This window comes from Bufo bufo, chromosome 1 (genome assembly GCF_905171765.1).
Source record: "Bufo bufo chromosome 1, aBufBuf1.1, whole genome shotgun sequence".
NCBI classification, from domain to species: Eukaryota; Metazoa; Chordata; class Amphibia; order Anura; family Bufonidae; genus Bufo; species Bufo bufo.
In genome coordinates, this window is record NC_053389.1 from 684,208,961 (window position 1) to 684,230,427 (window position 21,467).

The 21,467-nt window shown below is 46.2% G+C and overlaps 1 protein-coding gene across 1 annotated transcript in view; it reads right to left on the reverse strand.

Annotated features, from left to right (window-relative positions):
* Positions 1 to 21,467, reverse strand: part of POLG (DNA polymerase gamma, catalytic subunit) — an 89,565-nt gene that overhangs the window by 5,561 nt on the left and 62,537 nt on the right. The window contains exon 20 of the mRNA XM_040414156.1: positions 21,053 to 21,261. Coding sequence (XP_040270090.1) covers positions 21,053 to 21,261 — 209 coding nt within the window. The remainder of the gene's footprint in view (positions 1 to 21,052; positions 21,262 to 21,467) is intronic.

A 21,467-nucleotide genomic window follows, 5' to 3' on the forward strand; every position in this document is an offset into this window, starting at 1 on the left:
GAAGGGAAGGAGCGGCATCTGGATTTTCTAACATGGAATGACTGAAAAAAGCTGTTTTGGCATAATTTTTTACACTGTTCACTAGATGGGGTAGATCATGTGATATTTTTGTAGAGCCAATTGATACGGACGCGGTGATACCAAATATGTATTTTTTATTTATTTTTTTACATTTAAAATAAGAGCATTTTTAGAAAAAAAAAATCATGTTTTTGTGTTGCAATTTTCTTAGAGCCATATTTTTTTTTTCTAGCTATAGTCTTGTTTGCAGGATGAGGTGACTTTTTTATTGCTACCATTTTGGGGTACATACAACTTTTTGATTGATTAACGTGTTTTTTTGGGAGGTGAGCTAACAAAAAAAATCTGTTTTGGAGCAATGTTTTTTTACGACGTTCACCTGATGGGGTAGATAATGATATTATTATAGAGCCGGTCGTTGTGGACGTGGGGATACCAAATAGGTCTATTTTTTATTTTATTTTTCTATTTCTAACATTTTTTAAATAACGGATTTGGGGGGAAATATATTTTTTTAAATGTAAAACTTTTTTTTGTCCCCCCAAAACACTTAATTTTTAATTTTATTTTACACTTTGTGTCCCCCATAAGGTCATAAGACCTCTGAGGGAAATTTACCGTATTTTTCGCTTTATAAGACGCACCTAGGTTTTTGAGGAGGAAAATAAGGAAAAAAATATTTTGGTGGATTTTGAACTAATGGTGGTCTGGGGATGACATTGTTATGGGGGATCTGTGGCTGAGGCACTGTTATGGGAGACCTGTGGATGACGCACTGTTAGGCCTCTTTCACTCGACCGCTTTTTTTTTTTCCCCGTTTACAGGCCGTTTTTTGCGGTCCGTATACGGAACCTTTCATTACAATGGTTCCGCAAAAAAAAACGGAATGTACTCCGTATGCATTCAGTTTCCTTATTTTCGTTCAAAGGTAGAACATGTCCTATTATTACCCGCTAATCACGTTCCGTGGCTCCATTCAAGTCAATGGGTCCGCAAAAAAAAACTGAACACATACGGACATGCATTCGTATGTCTTCCTTATCCATTACGTTTTTGCGGATCCATCTATTGAAAATGTTATGCTCAGCCCAATTTTTTCTATGTAATTACTGTATATGCGGAACGGAAACAAAAAACGGAAAAACGGACCGCAAAACATTGAAAAAGCCATACGGTCGTGTGAAAGAGGCCTTATGGGGATCTGTAGATGACACACTGTTATGGGGTATCTGTGGATGATGCACTGTGACACATAGGGCCATGAGGGGGACCAGCATAAGATGCTGTATGTGTGGATGACACACATAGCATCTTATGCTGGTCCCCCTCATGGCCCTATGTTTCACAGCATTACTTTACATATTAATGTGTGTCCCATTACACTCTGCGCACAGCAGTCTCTTTGTATGTAAAGTCTATTTCTTTAATGCTGAAGCAATCGCTCTACTTTGATAAACTAGCCTAATCGTCTCAAAGGAGAGCGATTGCTTCAGCATTAAGGAAATAGACTTTACATACAAAGAGACTGCTGTGCGTGGTGCCTGGTGTAATACAGTGACCGCCACGAGTTGCCAGTCTTCCTCCTCCCACCCCGCATAACTGTAACTGATGTATAGCCGGCCACGCTGTGCAGCATACTGGCCCGCGATACATCAGTGTCAGCCATGTAAAAATGACACCATCGCTTTATAAGACGCACTGCCATTACTATCAATTTCTTCTGTAACTGGGGCTGACAGAGCTCTAGTTACAGTGGAAATACACCCCCCAGAGAGGCTGTACAGCAGTATACAGTGCTGTACAGCCTCAGTGCAGGGCTGACTGAGGTCTGTGTATACAGCGATCTAGAAGGCAGGGACACACAGGAACGGCAGCTGCACGATTAGCGTGCAGCTGCCATCTCTGAAAGGACGTTTAGAAATGTCAGATCAGAGATAACCACTTCCTAACTGCCCATTGACTATAAACGCCCTGGGCGGTTGGGTTTAAGATCCAGGATGGCTCTGACCGAGCCATTCTTCTCAAAACTGTAAATAGGTTGGGGTAAAACCCCTGGAAACAATCCAAGAGGGAACCTTCCTTTGTGAAGGTGGGTGCTGTTGGCTTGGAAAAAGCAGAAGCGCGGGACAGGGACTGAGAGGGGTCAACAGAACTTTCTAGAAGCAAGTGAGAAAAATTCAATTTAGTATGCGGTCAACTCAACTCCTAAGCATCAGAAAGCAGGGAAGACATTCATGCAGTGGAAGACATGTAGGTAGAGGGCTAGTAGCCGTTGATACATGGGCTGTCATGAGGCCTTAGGCTTGAAGGCTGGTCTCCTGGACTATGAGGAACGAGAAGATCGTTGATCGGCTCTGTGAGACAAGGATTCATGTGAAGAGCTGAACCTTTGAGAATGTTTAGCAGGAGGCTAATGCCTAGGGTGGTTCTCAGTGAGAAAACTAGATTTTTGTGGACTCGCCTGTAAAATCTCTTTCTCACTGGGTTCATTGGGGGACACAAGACCGTGGGGTATAGCTGCTGCAGCTAGGAGGCGACACTAGGCTAAAAAGTGTTAGCTCCTCCTGTCGGCAATATCCTCTCCAGCTTGGAGAGAGCATATCAGTTTGTGCACAAGCAGTAGGAGGAAAAGAAATGAAATATCATAACAATAACCAGTGGGTCCGAACCCAAAACTGAGGACCCTACCAGTTAATCAACTGCCATCACCTGCGGCAAAATTAGAAACAAAACGGGTGGGAGTTGTGTCCCCCAATCAACTCAGCGAGAAAGAGATTTTACAGGTCCACAAAAGCTTGTTTTCTCGCTCATATCATTGAGGGACACAAGACTGTGGGATGTCCGAAAGCAAAAACGGGGAGTAAGAAACCACACTCCCATAGAAGTCATAGCTGCGGGAGTCTAAGACACCGCAACTCGCTAGACCTTGCGTCCCAGGTTGAATGAGATATGGAGGGGCGGAGCATTGACCCGGGAGCGATACGCCTTGGCAATGGCCAAGTGGATCCACCTGGCAATCGTTCCTTTGGAGGCTGCCAAAACCTAGCAAGGACCCCCAGGAATAACTAACAGTGAGTTGGTACGTCGAAACAACTTTGAAGCGGATAAATAAATCCGCAGGACATTAACCACGTTCAGCTGGTGGAGGGCCCCTTCCCTAGGATGTGAAGTCGAGGGACAAAATGAGGGAGACACAAGGGGGGACAGTGTGAGCCACCCCTTGGAGAAAGGTCTTAACCAGGGCCTTTTGCGCCAGAGGTCGCTGGAAAAAGATTGCAAGCGCCGAAATCTACCCCTTTAAGGAACTAAGACCAAGACTCAAATCCAGCCCCATTTGCAAAAAGGAGAGGATTGTGGGAAGGGAGAAACGGAATGGAGGGAGGCGACGGTCCGCACAGAAGTGCAGGACAGACTTCCAAGTCCTGCGATATAACTTGGACTAAGTCGGCTTCCTGGCCTTAATTATGGTGCGAATGACTCCTCAGGAGAAACCCCGCCGCTTCAGAATGGCAGTTTCAATAGCGATGCTGTCAAACAAAGCTATTCTAGATGCTGGTGGAAGACGGGTCCCTGAGAGAGAAGGTTGTCCCTGAGCAGAAGTGGCCACGGAGCGTCTCCTACAAGAAGGATAAGATCGGTGTACCTGGCTCGGTGCGGCCAATCCGGGGCAATGAGAATCATCTAGACGCCCTACCTCTTGATCCTGCGAAGCACCCGGGGTAGGAGAGGGAGGAAGGGGGGGGGGGGGAGACGTACAGGAGGGAAAAGCCATCCCATGGGGGCCACCAGTGCATCTACTGTGCATGCCCGGGAATCTCTTGTCCGCGAGATGAAGGTGGTAAGCTTGTGGTTGATCCTGGATGCCATCAGATCCATGTCCGGACGGCCCCAACAGAGACAGATGGAGTCGAACACCTCCGGGAGAAAAGGTCCACAGTCTTCCAGCTGAGGAAGTCCGCCGTCCAATTCTCCACTCCTGGAATGTAGACTGCCGATAGCACTGGTACATGTTCCTCTGCCCACTTTAGAATTTTGGTCCACTGCGGGTTCCCCCCTAGTGGTTGATGTACGCCACCAACTGGATCCGGACCAGCAGTCCCCTCGGGAAAGGAGTCCAATGAAGCAAGGACAAATGAATGGCTCAAAGTTCCAGGATGTTGATGGGCATTATGGATTCCAACAAAGACCATTTGCCTTGGACTGTCCAAGGTGGGAAGATTCCGCCCCATCCGAGGAGGCTGGCATCGGTGCTGATGACCGACCATGAGACTGGGAGAAAGGATTTGCCGGAGACTAAGGCTGGAGTCGAAAGCCACCACCTGAGTTCCGACCGCACCTGTGGAGGAAGGGCGATGGTATGGTCCAAGGAACTCTGTGTCATGTTCCAGGATGACAAGATCGTCCGCTGGAGAGGACGAGTGTGAAATTGCACAAACGGAAGCGCCTCAAAAGGAAGAGACCATTGTTCCCAAAACTCGCAAGCAAAACCAGATTGACAGACGTCTGTGCCGGAGGAGAAGACGAAACGACCGAAGGGATAACCGCTTGTCTGATGCGGCCGTGACGAGAATTATGCAGAGGAAAGTAATCCGCCTCCTGGGATGCAGTGCTGACTTCTGGAAGTTCACCAGCCAGCCGAAACGTGCCAGGGCGTCCAGGGTGATGAGTAAACTGTCCTCGTTCTGACCGAAGGTCGCAGCCTTGACGAGGATGTCGTCCAGATAGGGGATCCGGGCGATGCCCCTGGAACAGAGAAGGGCGAGGAGAGGAGCGAACACCTTCGTAAACACTCACGGTGCTGTTACTAGGCCGAAGGGTAGAGACACAAAATGATAGTGGTGAGACTCCACCGCAAAACGAAGAAAACGCTGGAGCGTGGGAGCAATGGGAATGTGAAGGTACACGTCCTGATTGTCCACAAAGGAAAGGAACTCGCCCCGTTCCAGAGAGACAACAACGGAGCGGAGAGACTACATCCTGAAGTGCTGGACCTTGACAAACTGGTTCAGCAACTTAAGGTCTAGAACTGGGTGAACGGATCTCTTTCTTAGGGATAACAAACAGGTTTGAATAAAAACCTGTGATCTGCTCTGCAAGAGGAACCGGGGAGATCACTACCCGGGCGAGAAGGGACTGTAATGCCTGAAAAAAGGCAGCAGCCCGAACTCGGTCTCTGGGCGGCTGGGAAAGGAAGAATCGGTTCGGTGGGTGGAGGCCAACTCGATCTTGTAACCCGAGGTTACTATCTTGAGTACCCATTCGTCGGAAATGTGGGACCGCCAAACATCCTGGAAAAGGAGGCGCCGACCCCCCACCCGAGAGGGCGGGGGCACCCTTTCATGCTGAAGATTGTCTATAGGCTGGCTAGGGTTTAAAGGACAGTTTTCTCTTCTGCTCTTGATTGGAAACCCTAGGTGGTGCCCCTGCCGACGGGCGTGTGCTGGAGAAGTGGCGAAAGGAGTGCAAACGGGAGCTTGAGGGCCTGAAGCGAACCGGACGCTTGGCCTTGCCCTGTGGGAGGTGAGTACTTTTACCACCCGTGGCCTCAGAGATGATCTTGTCCAACCAAGTACCGAACAGACAAGAACCTGAAAAGGGAAGCCCCGTAAGGGAACACTTGGACGAGGAGTCTGTAGCCCAGACTTTAAGCCATACCTCACACCGTAAGGCGACCGTGAGTGCGGGTGAGCAGGCAACAAGAGAGCCCGCGTCCAAAGAGGCCTTGCAGAGGTACTTCCCCGCCTGAGATCAGCCACTATGTTTTGGTGCAGGCGAAGGGCCCATTCAGAGACCGCCTTAGCCGCCCACGCTGAGGCAAATATGGGACGAAGTGCAGAGCCAGCCGCCGCAAAGGTGGACTTAGTAAAAGACTCTAGGTGGCGATCCACGGGGTCCTGAAGGGACGTGCAATCGGCCACGGGGATAGCGGTATGCTTAGCAAGATGCGCAACAGGCGGGTCCACTTTGGGCGTGGATGACCATTTCACGGGCAAGTCTGGCGGAAAGTAGTATAACAGATAGAGGAGCTTAGAAGCGCTGAAACAGCGATCTGGATGGTCCCATGCCTTGGCAAGGACGACCAAAAAAATCATCATGCAAGGAAAAGGCCTCAGGGGCTTGTCTCGAGCGGAGAAACGAAACTCCCTAGCGTCCTTATCCTGAAAGGTGTCATGGACATCCACGACCAGGCTATCTACCATGGATGCAATCTTAGAAGATTGTTCCTGATCCAGATCTGAGTCTGAATCAAGTACCTCCCCTTCGGAAAGTGTCTCTCCTGGGATGTCCGAGCATGGCCTCGGGGGAGGTGGGAGACACCGAGGCGTCAGAAGAGGAAAAGTGTCCTGTTCTGGGCCGCTTGTGAGAAGGTCTGCCCCTGCGTGGGATGCGCAGGTGAGGATTGGTCAACCAATCGACCCATGCGAGAAAGGGTGGATTGGGAACCTTTCGATAGGTCTTCTACTGCCCGGGACAGGGCGCAGGCCCACTCCGGTTCCACACGGTCAGGGTGGCTAGGGCCGGTCTGGGCACACGGCATGCGGTACACAGGGAGTCCGAATGGCCGCAAGGAAACTCGCACGAGTAGTGGGTGGGGGCTGGTGGCGGGCGGGCGTCAGACGTGGGTTTGGACATGGCTCTAAGAGCCGGTCCCAGGGCTAGAGGGATATAGGGCTGTCCTACCAGACAGGCTGCAGGTGGCACCAGGTCCTGATGTCCCCCAGTGAATCTTCCTGCTGACCGAGGTACAAAGGGAGAGGAATGCTGGCTTCTCCCAGGGCTTAAGCAGGAAAAAGAGGCAACCACGCCCTCCTAGGAGTGTCCGGCGGCCGAGGGCCCTGCCCCACAAGCATAGAAGGCAGGGGGAGGGTCCAGAGAATTTGAGGCCTAGTAGGCCCTGAGACCGGATGCAAAATTAGTTGCGGCGGCTGGCCGCGACGCACTTCCAGTCGCCAAAAGCGGAATGGGAAGAGCGGAGGTTGCCTTGGAGGAGAGGGCGCACGCCGGAGACCCACCAGAGGAGAAGAAAAGGGCCCGAGGCACGCGGGGGCCGGGAAGGCCGCAAACTGGGGTAGGCCGCAAAGGAAGCCGGGGGCTAAATTAGTTGCGGCGGCCAAAACCAAAAGGCAGCACGGGAGGAGCGGGGGCTGCCCGGAAGAGAAGGCGCACACTGGAGACCAACCAGTGGAGAAGGAAAAAAAAGTATGTACAGATATATAATATATATTGCAGTGTACTGATATGTGAGGTACAAGGTATAATATATGCAGTGTGTATAGATATATTGTATATACAGCAGTGTACTGATATGTTAGGTACGAGGTATAATAGATGGTGTGTACAGGTATATTGTATATACAGTATTGGATTGATATGTGAGGTACGAGCTGTAATTTATACCTCATATATCAGTACACTGCTGTATATACTATATACCTGAACACACTGCATATATTATACCACGTTCCTCACATATCAGTACACTGCTGTATACACTATACATCTGTACACACTGTATCTGTTTTGTAATCCCAATCCGGCCCTGATGGCATAAATTATAAAACAGCAGCGGACATAGTTCATGGAACAAAGAGAGAGGCCTGGAATGGGTAGTGGGAGGGGCTATAAAAGGGGAATGGGGGCCCAATTTAGATTCTTGCTATGGGGCCCAGTGATTTCTATGTACGCCTTTGACAGGAGCAGAGAGATAAGAGAAGTGACAGATGGGTCACTTAACGTGTTCGTTTTGCGGTTACGTGAGGCACTGCATGCATTGGTCTTTATTCTTACAGTAGAGAAGTCATTAATTATAACTTTTTGTGAATTGGGACATTTAAACTTGCTTTTTTTTTAAAATTCCAATCTAAATTTAGTAGGAGTCTGAGTCGGTGCATTGTTTGCCGACTCCGACTCCAGGTACCCAAAATTTCCTCCGACTCCGACTCCACAGCCCTGCAGATGACACAGTTTAGATTACAGGTTGAATTAACCCTTTAGGATCAAATTGGCTTCTCAGGAGATATATATGTTAAAGGCATCTCATTCAGTAGCTATATAACTAAGGGTGGGTTCACATCTCCTTTATGGATTCCGTTAAGTGGGGACTATTTTATTATCAGCCAGTGACTGTGTTACTGTAATACTGTTATCAATTCAGCACATAGTTTTCCCTGTGGGTAGCATTCACATTTCACTTCACTTGGTTCGTTGTACTACTGTCAGTGTTAGACTGTTGTCACTGTGGGTAACAATGCACACCACAGTGACAGCTCCTGAGTCCTCCTGTCCGGCGTCAGCCTCAGCTTCCCTTCACTGTCACTATAATCAATTACTCTTCCTGATCCGGACTCACTCATTAGAGAGCTGAAGAGCCGACTGAGTCAGCAGCAGCAAGTGAATCGAATGGATAGCATCTGCGCATGCGCACCGGCACCTAGAGTCTTCGGTTCACTTGCGAGTCAGCTCAGCAGTCAGTGACTCAGCAAGTGAACCGAAGATCCGATTCATGAATCGGTTCATTTGAATGAGCTGATTCAAATGAACCGATTCATCTGAAAGATCCGAACTTCCTATCACTACTGAGGTCCTATCCGGCGGGCCACGGCATTACAGGAACAGCACCAGCTGCTCTGACGTCCTGCCGCCGGATATACGTCACAGGATATCCGGCGGCAGGACGTCAGAGCAACTGGTGCGGGGGGGGGAGGGAGGGAGAGCGAGAGGCGGCACAGAGGATTAGGAGGCGGCGCAGAAGTCCGGAAAGCCGGCGCTGGGCACGAACGGCGGCGGGTGCGGCCGACACCTTGCATTCATTAACATCCCCTTGGGCACCTTATTTGTTTGACTGACAGGTTAGCAAAAGCTGTTTTTTAGCTAAATAAGCCCACAGATGACATTTATAAGCCCACATTAGGAATCGTGAAGACGCCCTGAACATCAGCATATTTTTAGCTGACAGGGGTGAAACCTGGTGACAAAATCCCTTTAATGTGTTATGTTATTTAGACACAGCTCTCAGCATGCTTAGCCAGCCTTCTATCTGACTGGCTAAGCATGCTGAGTGGTGTGTCCATAAATCATAACACAGCTCTATGAAAATTACTGTTTCTAGCTGCTGTTGTCCACAGCAGCTAGAAAACAGTAATCTTCATAGTCATGTTAAATGATCACTATAGTGTCAGGAAAACACAGCGGTTTTCCTGACACTATAGTGCCCTGAGGGTGCCCCACCCTCAGGGTCCCCCTCCATGTTGCCAAGATAGACACCAAATGAAGGGGTAGTTGCAGGAACAAAATACTTTAATGGTATCGATAAAATATATATGTAATTAAGACACTGAGTGCAGTTCCATAAAAAGGCCCAGCAAAATCCTCAGCACCAGGCCCATGATGCTCTTAATCCGGCCCTGTCTCTCCCGGCTGGAGGGGATATAGCTGGCGGGAGGAGCTAACACTTTTTAGCCTAGTGTCGCCTCCTAGCGGCAGCAGCAGCTATACCCCATGGTCCTGTGTCCCCCAATGATACCAGTGAGAAAGTTGGAGGCAGCATCACCTGCCCAGGATCTTAGCCAGATGACCCATGGTGTTACAACTGAATCAGCCACTGCTTTGGCCACAAAACAGGCCAGCTCCAAGATTCACAAAGGAATTTAGAGGCATGGAGGAGCTGAGAAAAGAAGTTGAGAAGACCTGAAGAGAAAGAAGAAAGGACTTGCTGAAGCTGTTTGGCCCACACAGTGCAGGTGTTGCTGACCCAAGAGGAGTCCTAGAAGGAGCATAATTTTCCTTAACATGAAGGGTGTCCCAAACGGCCCCAATTAGGTTCTAGATGCTGGAGGCCAGTCTGGCACTATGCTGGGACTCTGAGTCTAATGTGTTCCCAGGGAGGGAGACTGATCTAGGGTGGGAGAAGTTCTGCCTGTGGCGGCCCTATCCATAGCAGAGGACACCGAGGAGGAACAAGATATGTGGGGGTCTACCTTTTGAAATGGAGGACCTATCATCATTAAAACGCTTTGCACTCGCGAGGAAAAGGGCCAGACTGAGTAGCAATCTGGTTTGTGAGATGCTCCAGTGTCCCCACAAAAGATCAGGAGATTCTGAAAAGGTCACCTATGGTACGGGTAAGGGAGCTTACTCACTGTTCGAAAGATAGATTCTAGAAAGATAGAATAGGGGTATCCTGCAGTGGAAAGAAGTAAAATAGGTAGCCATAGACAGGAAGGGGGGTTTTGGAGGAAGATGTTCTATCACAAAGAATGTGACCTAAAGAAAAAAAAAAAAAAGGAGGCCCACAGGCTAGCCTACCGGATCCTATGGTACTAGATCCCAGCAGAGAGTATGTGAAACCAGGCTTCAGACAGGAGGCCAACTGAAAGGGTCCCAAAAAATCCATGCTAGAACACTGTCCTACAATCTCCTTAAAATGATTACATAGTTGATATGGTTGAAAAAAGACATAAGTCCATCAAGTTCAACCAAGGGATAGGTGGGGACGCGAATCCCAGAAGGAAGTGACACTCAGATTTCTACACGTTTTCATAAGCATTAACCACCTCAGCCCCCAGTGCTTAAACACCCTGAAAGACCAGCCTACTTTTTACACTTCTGACCTACACTACTTTCACCGTTTATTGCTCGGTCATGCAACTTACCACCCAAATGAATTTTACCTCCTTTTCTTCTCACTAATAGAGCTTTCATTTGGTGGTATTTCATTGCTGCTGACATTTTTACTTTTTTTGTTATTAATCGAAATTTAACGATTTTTTTGCAAAAAAATGACATTTTTCACTTTCAGTTGTAAAATTTTGCAAAAAAAACGAGATCCATATATAAATTTTGCTCTAAATTTATTGTTCTACATGTCTTTGATAAAAAAAAAAATGCTTTGGGTAAAAGTTATAGCGTTTACAAACTATGGTACAAAAATGTGAATTTCCGCTTTTTGAAGCAGCTCTGACTTTCTGAGCACCTGTCATGTTTCCTGAGGTTCTACAATGCCCAGACAGTACAAACACCCCACAAATGACCCCATTTCGGAAAGTACACACCCTAAGGTATTCGCTGATGGGCATAGTGAGTTCATAGAACTTTTTATTTTTTGTCACAAGTTGGCGGAAAATGATGATTTTTTTTTTTTTTTTTCTTTTCTTACAAAGTCTCATATTCCACTAACTTGTGACAAAAAATAAAAACTTCTATGAACTCACTATGCCCATCACGAAATACCTTGGGGTCTCTTCTTTCCAAAATAGGGTCACTTGTGGGGTGGTTATACTGCCCTGGCATTCTAGGGGCCCAAATGTGTGGTAAGGAGTTTGAAATCAAATTCTGTAAAAAAATGACCTGTGAAATCCGAAAGGTGCTCTTTGGAATATGGGCCCCTTTGCCCACCTAGGCTGCAAAAAAGTGTCACACATCTGGTATCTCCGTACTCAGGAGAAGGTGGGGAATGTGTTTTGGGGTGTCATTTTATATATACCCATGCTGGGTGAGAGAAATATCTTGGTCAAATGCCAACTTTGTATAAAAAAATGGGAAAAGTTGTCTTTTGCCAAGATATTTTTCTCACCCAGCATGGGTATATGTAAAATGACACCCCAAAACACATTCCCCAACTTCTCCTGAGTACGGAGATACCAGATGTGTGACACTTTTTTGCAGCCTAGGTGGGCAAAGGGGCCCACATTCCAAAGAGCACCTTTCGGATTTCACAGGTCATTTTTTACAGAATTTGATTTCAAACTCCTTACCACACATTTGGGCCCCTAGAATGCCAGGGCAGTATAACTACCCCACAAGTGACCCCATTTTGGAAAGAAGAGACCCCAAGGTATTCGCTGATGGGCATAGTGAGTTTATGGAAGTTTTTATTTTTTGTCACAAGTTAGTGGAATATGAGACTTTGTATGAAAAAAAAAAAAAAAAGCAGCATTTTCCACTAACTTGTGACAAAAAATAAAAAATTCTAGGAACTCGCCATGCCTTGGGGTGTCTTCTTTCCAAAATGGGGTCACTTGTGGGGTAGTTATACTGCCCTGGCATTTTCCAGGGGCCCTAATGTGTGGTAAGTAGGTAAATGACCTGTGAAATCCTAAAGGTGCTCTTTGGAATATGGGCCCCTTTGCCCACCTAGGCTGCAAAAAAGTGTCACACATGTGGTATCGCCGTATTCAGGAGAAGTTGGGGAATGTGTTTTGGGGTGTCATTTTACATATACCCTTGCTGGGTGAGAGAAATATCTTGACAAAAGACAACTTTTCCCATTTTTTTATACAAAGTTGGCATTTGACCAAGATATTTCTCTCACCCAGCATGGGTATATGTAAAATGACACCCCAAAACACATTCCCCAACTTCTCCTGAGTACGGCGATACCAGATGTGTGACACTTTTTTGCAGCCTAGATGCGCAAAGGTGCCCAAATTCCTTTTAGGAGGGCATTTTTAGACATTTGGATACCAGACTTCTTCTCACGCTTTGGGGCCCCTAGAATGCCAGGGCAGTATAAATACCCCACATGTGACCCCATTTTGGAAAGAAGACACCCCAAGGTATTCAATGAGGGGCATGGCGAGTTCATAGAAATTTTTTTTTTTTTGGCACAAGTTAGCGGAAATTGATATTTTTAATTTTTTTCTCACAAAGTCTCCCGTTCCGCTAACTTGGGACAAAAATTTCAATCTTTCATGGACTCAATATGCCCCTCACGGAATACCTGGGGGTGTCTTCTTTCCGAAATGGGGTCACATTTGGGGTATTTATACTGCCCTGGCATTCTAGGGGCCCTAAAGCGTGAGAAGAAGTCTGGAATATAAATGTCTAAAAAATTTTACGCATTTGGATTCCGTGAGGGGTATGGTGAGTTCATGTGAGATTTTATTTTTTGACACAAGTTAGTGGAATATGAGACTTTGTAAGAAAAAAAAATAATAATTCCGCTAACTTGGGCCAAAAAAATGTCTGAATGGAGCCTTACAGAGGGGTGATCAATGACAGGGGGGGTGATCAATGACAGGGGGGGTGATCAGGGAGTCTATATGGGGTGATAACCACAGTCATTGATCATGCCCCTGTAAGGCTTCATTCAGACGTCCGGATGCGTTTTGCGGATCCGATCCATCTATCAGTGCATCCGTAAAAATCATGCGGACATCTGAATGGAGCTTTACAGGGGGGTAATCAATGACAGGGGGGTGATCAGGGAGTCTATATGGGGTGATCACCACAGTCATTGATCACGCCCCTGTAAGGCTTCATTCAGACGTCCGGATGCGTTTTGCGGATCCGATCCATCTATCAGTGCCTCCGTAAAAATCATGCGGACATCTGAATGGAGCTTTACAGGGGGTTGATCAATGACAGGGGTGTAATCAATGACAGGGGGGTGATCAGGGAGTCTATATGGGGTGATAACCACAGTCATTGATCATGCCCCTGTAAGGCTTCATTCAGACGTCCGGATGCGTTTTGCGGATCCGATCCATCTATCAGTGCATCCGTAAAAATCATGCGGACATCTGAATGGAGCTTTACAGGGGGTTGATCAATGACAGGGGTGTAATCAATGACAGGGGGGTGATCAGGGAGTCTATATGGGGTGATCACCACAGTCATTGATCATGCCCCTGTAAGGCTTCATTCAGACGTCCGGATGCGTTTTGCGGATCCGATCCATCTATCAGTGGATCCGTAAAAATCATGCGGACATCTGAATGGAGCTTTACAGGGGGGTGATCAGGGAGTCTATATGGGGTGATCTCCACAGTCATTGATCATGCCCCTGTAAGGCTTCATTCAGACGTCCGGATGCGTTTTGCGGATCCGATCCATCTATCAGTGGATCCGTAAAAATCATGCGGACGTCTGAATGGAGCTTTACAGGGGGGTGATCAATGACATGGGGGTAATCAATGACAGGGGGGTGATCAGGGAGTCTATATGGGGTGATCACCACAGTCATTGATCACGCCCCTGTAAGGCTTCATTCAGACGTCCGGATGCGTTTTGCGGATCCGATCCATCTATCAGTGGATCCGTAAAAATCATGCGGACGTCTGAATGGAGCTTTACAGGGGGGTGATCAATGACAGGGGGGTAATCAATGACAGGGGGGTGATCAGGGAGTCTATATGGGGTGATCACCACAGTCATTGATCACGCCCCTGTAAGGCTTCATTCAGACGTCCGGATGCGTTTTGCGGATCCGATCCATCTATCAGTGGATCCGTAAAAATCATGCGGACGTCTGAATGGAGCTTTACAGGGGGGTGATCAATGACAGGGGGGTGATCAATGACAGGGGGGTAATCAATGACAGGGGGGTGATCAGGGAGTCTATATGGGGTGATCAGGGGCTAATAAGGGGTTAATAAGTGACGGGGGGGGGGGTGTAGTGTAGTGTAGTGGTGCTTGGTGCTACTTTACTGAGCTACCTGTGTCCTCTGGTGGTCGATCCAAACAAAGGGGACCACCAGAGGACCAGGTAGCAGGTATATTAGACGCTGTTATCAAAACAGCGTCTAATATACCTGTTAGGGGTTAAAAAAAACACATCTCCAGCCTGCCAGCGAACGATCGCCGCTGGCAGGCTGGAGATCAACTCTCTTACCTTCCGTTCCTGTGAGCGCGCGCGCCTGTGTGCGCGCGTTCACAGGAAATCTCGCGTCTCGCGAGAGGACGCGCCGGCGCGTCCAGGAGGAATGAATCAACCACCTCCAGGACGCGTCTGTGCGTACAGCGGTCCGGAGGTGGTTAATGTTGTTTACTTTTAAGAATTCATCTAAATCCTTTTTAAAACGGTCCACTGTTTCTGCTGTGACCACGTCCTGAGGAAGTCTATTCCAGAGATTCACAGTTCTTACAGTAAAGAAGCTTTGACGCTTGTGGAGACTGAACTTTTTCTTCTCCAGTCGGAGGCAGTGCCCCCTTGTCTTCTGAGGGCATTTTACATGGAACAGGTTTTCACCGTATTTTTTGTATGGCTCATTTATATATTTGTATAGGTTAATCATGTCCCCCCTTAGACGTCTCTTCTCAAGACTAAATAAATGTAATTCTTTTAATCTTTCTTCATAACTAAGACCCTCCATGCCCCATATCAGTTTAGTCGCTCTCCTCTGTACTTTTTCCAGCTGCAGTGCGTCCTTTCTATGGACTGCTGCCCAGAACTGCTGCCTTAGAAGCAGCTGATTGACATCGTATGCTGTAATTTAATCTACGATCTACAAGGACACCCAAATCCTTCTCTATAAGTGACTCTCCCAGTGTTACATCACCTAGGACATACAAAGCACGGAGATTATTACTACCAAAATGCATAACTTTACATTTATCCACGTTGATGCCCAATCACTCATAGTGTTCAAGTCAGCTTGTAGTTTATGGACATCTTTCATAGACTGTACAGTACTATATAGCTTAGTGTCATCTGCAAAAATAGAAATGATGCTATTAATCCTGTCCTCAATATCATTAATAAATTAAATAGAGGGCCCAGCACTGTACCTTGGGGTACACCACTTATAACCCGGGACCATTCTGAATAGGTAGGAATCATTGACCACAACTCTCTGGACACGGTCCTTCAGCCAGTTTTTAATCCAATTACAAACTATACTTTCCAAGCCAATAGACCTTACTTTACCTATTAAGCATCTATGAGGGACAGTATCAAAAGCCTTTGCAAAATCCAGAAACACTACATCCACAACCGCCCCTCTGTCCAGGCTACTACTCACCTCCTCATAAAAACGAATCAGGTTAGTCTGACAACTTCTGTCCTTGGTAAACCCATGTTGGTTATAACTTATAATAATATTTACGGTCACATACTTTTGTATATAGTCCCTTAAGAGGCCTTCAAACATTTTTCCCACAACAGAAGTTAAACTAACTGATCTATAATTACCTGTGTAGGACCTAGATCCTTTTTTGAATATGGGCACCATATTTGCCTTGCGCCAATCACTTGGCACTGTACCAGTACCTAGAGAATCTTTAAAAATTATAAACGGGCACAGCAATGACTGAACTGAGCTCTTTAAGCACTCTTGGGTGTAATGCATCTGGACCCTGAGCTTTGTTCACATTTACCCTATTTAACTTGTCTTGGACCATATCTACAGTTAGCCAATTGAGTATATTACTGGATGTACTAACAGCCCCGGTGCGACAGATATCAACTCCTTTCTCTTCTTTTGTATATACAGAGCTAAAAAAAACATTTAGTAACTTTTCCTTATCTTCAGTGACTACCTCCCCTTTACCATTATTTATGGGACCTACCTGCTCGGACCTTGGTTTTTTAGCATTTATATATTTAATGATTTTTTGGGGATTTGTTTTCTCCTTTTTACAGATTTTATTAAGCTCTTTGTAACCTTCAAACGCTACAGCTGACCCCACAGATTTGTATTTTTTAAATATATTATTTAATTTTTTTTTGTATTTTATTGCCCTTTTTTCAGTAGCTGTAAGCCATGGGGTGTTTAATTTTAGCCTTTTATACTCGTTACCTAAAGGAATAAAAAAAATTGTGCAATTACTCAATGTGGATTTAAAGCTCTCCCATTTATCCTCAGTATTATTATGTGACAGTAGCTGCTCCCAGGTAGCTGCTCCCAGTCTATGCCCTGAAATGCTGCCCTCAACCCAGGGAAATTAGCCTTTTTTAAATTCAGTGTCTTTGTTTTGCCTGCCTGAGTTTGCTTCTTATAGTTTCGGGGGAATATAATTATATTGAGGTCACTATTACCTAGTGTTTCTCCAACAGTAACATTTCCAACAAGCTCTGCATCATTAGAAATTACCAGATCCAACAGAGCATCGGCCCTAGTGGGAGCTTCTACAAACTGGCCCATAAAGTGGTCCTGCAGCAAATTGAGGAATTTTCTCTACTTTGCGGTTGAGGCAGAATCATGACCCCAGTCAATGTCTGGGAAGTTAAAATCTACCCTTTATGACCACTGTACCAGCCTGTGCAGCCCACTCTATTTGGTTCTGTGATGTTAGGGGGTCTATAGATTACATCAAGTATTATTTTTTCAGTGTTTATATCCCTTTGAACTTCCACCCATAAGGTTTCCACATCCTCACCCACAATTGCCTCTTACACTTGTCTTCAGATCACTCCTCACATACAGGCACACACCACCACCTTTTCTATTGACCCTGTCTTTCCTAAATAGTGTAAAACCCTCAATATTTACAGCCCAGTCATGCGAAGAATCCAACCATGTCTCAGCCACACCAACTACATCTATGTGTTCTTCTAGTACCATAGCCTCCAGCTCCCCCATTTTTCTAGCTAGACTTCTGGCATTTGTGAAAATACCTTTGTAAAGTGAATATCCGGGATTTTTGGGTTACTTTGGTTTATGTTTGTATGTAACAGGTTCTTGTTAACAGCAGTTCTATTTTTCATCGGTGTATAGTTCTGCCTAGTCTTCTCCCTACTTTCCTCACTAACCCCAGCCCCCACTAAATCCCCACTGTCCCCTCCTATATCCCACTCTCCATCTACAATATCTACCCCCTTTATTACTATGACCCCCCAACCTCCCCCAGATCCTAGTTTAAAAGCTCCTCCAGCCATCTAACATTTTTCCCCCAGAGCAGTTACACCCTCCCCATTAAGATGCAGCCCATCCCTACTATAGAGCCTGTAACCAAAAGAAAAGTTGGCTCAGTTCTCCATGAACCCAAACCCTTCCATCCTGCACCAGCTTCTGAGCCACTTCTTTAACTCCCTAAGCTCCCATTGTCTCTCTGGTGACGCTCATGGCACTGGTAGTATTTCTGAAAACACTACCTTGGAGGTCCTGGACTTGACCTTCTCTCCTAGTTCCCTAAAATCATTTTTAAGGACCTTCCATCTCCCCCTGACTTTGTCATTGGTGCCAATGTGTACCATGACTTCCCCAGCCCCACCCAGCAATCTGTCAATCCGATCCGCAATATGCCGAACGCGAGCACCCGGAAGACAACACACTGTTCGGCATTCACGGTCTCTGAGACAGATGGCCCTGTCTGTCCTCCTAATAATAGAGTCCCCTACCACCAGCATCTGTCTAACCTTTGCTGCACTCCTTTTCCCATCCCTTCTGCAGTAGTCATCCTAGGAGAAACACCCTGCTTCAGTGTTTCTGGCCCTGGGCTTTCATGCCTAATATCAGCCAAACAGGCATATTTACTAGGGAGTTCCAGTTCAGGACTAGCCTCCCTGGCACTTTTCCCTCTACCCCTTCTTCCTACATTAACCAAAATGCTGACCTAATAGTCCTGATCTTGCCCTCCTCCTCCCACCTCCATTTCACTGATCCCAGTCAGTGCCTGCACAGTGAGGTCTAAGCCTCTCTCCAGTTTTGCAATGCCCCTAAGTATTTCCAGCTGCTTATTTAGATCAAAGATCTGGGCTTCCAAATATGCAACATGATTGGATCTAGTGCAAATGTATTCACCCTTGAACGGCTCTTCAAGGCATGCATACATGGCACAGGACACACACTTAGTAGCATTGTCCATGGAGCTCATGTTTAAATGGGGATGAACAGTAAAGAAGGAAAAAACAGTAAATATGAGTTAGAATTAGACCCTGTCTGCTGCAGTTGGAGGACTAGCTAGAATCAAGCCAACAACACACAAGGAAAATCTATCAAACCTTAGTTTCTTGCTCCTTGTCTTAAACTCCGGTTCTTTAAACTCCACTTATTCACAAGCCCAGGTAGAGCGATGCCGAAGCTTATGTATGTTCTGCATAACTCCCTGGTGTGGATTCCGCAAAGGATATTTTTTTTAAATACAGGGCCTGTTTAGAAGCTTGATCTGGGCCAAAAAATCTGCCAGGATAAAGCTGTACACCTTGCAAACAATTCAGGGGGATTATATTTTCCTTGGCTATACTTTATCGCCTCACAGATGTAACATCAAAGGGGCTGGGGACAGGCTTCTGGAGGAAACAAGTCAACAAAACTAGTGGCCCACATTATAAGATGCAAATTCCCTATAGTCTTGTTGGAACAGGGTGGCCTCCCCGCTCAGGTTGCGAGACTACCTACAATTAACTTAATATGTAAGGTTTGGTGCATATGCCGGGAGCTGTTGTCCATAACAGGTTTTACCCAGGTTACACCGTTGTGGAAAAACCCTCAGTTGCCTGAGATATTCCGCCTGAAAGGGTTTTCCCCGTGGGAAGAGGAGAGAAGGGAGTGGTATTCTTATACCAGCTGCAGAAGAATGGGGAATTTAAGTCATTTGATCAGATTAGAGAGGAGTTTACCCTTCCTTGTACTGCCTTCTATCAATTTCTACAACTGAGACAACCGTTCCAGTCGCAGGCTAAATCTATCTTAGTGACCTGTATAATGGTTCCACTCCTGCAACAGATTCTCTCTCGATCCTCTACGAAAGGATTGATCTCTTCAATATATAAGAACCTTTTTGTCTTTGGGAGAGGGATCACTCCCGGTTAGGCGGAAGTCGGCCCTATTTTGGGTGAACAATGGAATGAGATACTGGCCTTAATGCTGCAACTATCGGTATGTGAGGGTGGATGGGGGCCCTGCGTCTATAATTCACATGTTTTGGGAGTGATAAAAAGTATTAAGGATGCATACCAAATTGGAGTGCCTTTTAGTCCTAGAGCCTGCCTACTGGGGGTGGTGGACGTTGCAGGCAATGATGTGCGTGTTGGTGTTCAGTGCCTATTATTCCAGGCCCAGAAGCTGATAGCTCAGTACTGGATTAGTCCACAGCCTCCCTCTGTAACTAAATTCCTTAATTGGATGAATGATATACTCCGTCTTGAAAGGGGGGTGTATGTAAAGAGGAAGTGCAAAGCCAAATTTATAGCAATATAGAATAAGTGGCTCTCCGCCAGGGTCGGGTTCTCCTCCCCTGGGCCTGTCTAGACTTCCCTTGATTTGGTGGGGGGCAGACCAGGCTGAGTGACTGGATAGCCGTATTTGTGTAGGAGTTAGATATGGCAGGAATCGGAACAAGTTGGGCTGGAGAATAATTGAGGTGTCCTGACTGAGTAACTAAGTATGGATATGGATGGGACCTACATATGATTGATATGATTTTGTTGATTATCAGATGTTAAGTATGATGAGGTGTGATACTTTTGTTACAAATTGCGGACCGTCTCTTCGCTAGGGGGTGGAGGGGATTGGGGGCTTACTTAATGGCTCTGTATATCATTTTTATATGTTGTAACAATATTACTTGTAAAAAAAAAAATTCAAACTGTGCTTAATAAAAAAATATCTGATTTAAAAGGAACACTGTCCTACTATAATACAGAGGCCGAAGGAGTGTATGGCATGCTGATGTGTCACTGGTGAGGGTGGACTAAAGTGTGGCCTAGACCCCAGCAGAATTTGGGGACTGAATTAGGAGCAGAGACATGGGGTTTCTGGTATTCCAGCCATGATTTCATCCAAGCTTATGTTCCTACTGCAGGGTTAGAGGAAAAATGGAGGAAGGGGGGGGGGGGGGGGGGAGACTACATTGGGGGCCCACGATGAAGACCCACCTGCTTCAGGATAAAACCTGCAGACTGTAAAAGAAAGAAAGAAAAATATCAGAAAGGCCTACATAGAAGAGCAGGATATATCTGTCTCCAACGCACACTAGACTAAAACTGTTTAGCCTTGTGTCTGTGGAGCCAACACATATACCCACAGTGCTGTGTCCCCTAATGTCATTAATGAGAAATACATGTATAAATGCCTGACCAGCGCAGCTCAGCAACCACCTCACCAGCTTGTTTCACAATTTGTGCTGTGGTCCGCTCATTCCATAGTCACGGTCTATGAGAGGGACAATCAGTGGCAAAAAACCCTACGTTTGCAAACTGAAAAGCCTGATTGGCCTTTTTTCTAGTCCATGACTTTGTGTTACTCATCTATAAACATCATGCATTGTCAGAAAACCCATGTAAGGTCAGTAATAGTCGTGGTTAATGTAATGTCATTGTGTAGTCAATCATCATATTTAATAGAAAAGACATAACTAGTAAAAACTATACCTTGTTAGCAGATTTGTGATCTGGAGAGCTAATGCTGCACGGTATCTGTCCTCACTACATACTAAATAGCGAACTTCATCATGGATACTAATGCAGAAACGCCCATCGATGTCGTACTCCTCAAAAAGCCACTTCATGGCTACTAGCATAAGATGAAGATAGTCAACAGCCGAACTCTGTACAACCCAGTTTACTCTACTGGTTATAAACTGAAAAAAAAAAAAAAGAAGAGTCACATTACTACGACCTCTATCTTTAGTTTATGGCTAGCTTAAAAGGGTCTACAGATATTGAAGACCTACTGTGATAATCAGACGACCATATTGTATCATACATCATCTGTAAGGTGATTTTATGAGTATAATCGTAATATTCCCCTATTGAGGTCTTATGTATATGGTAATGGAGGCCCTTG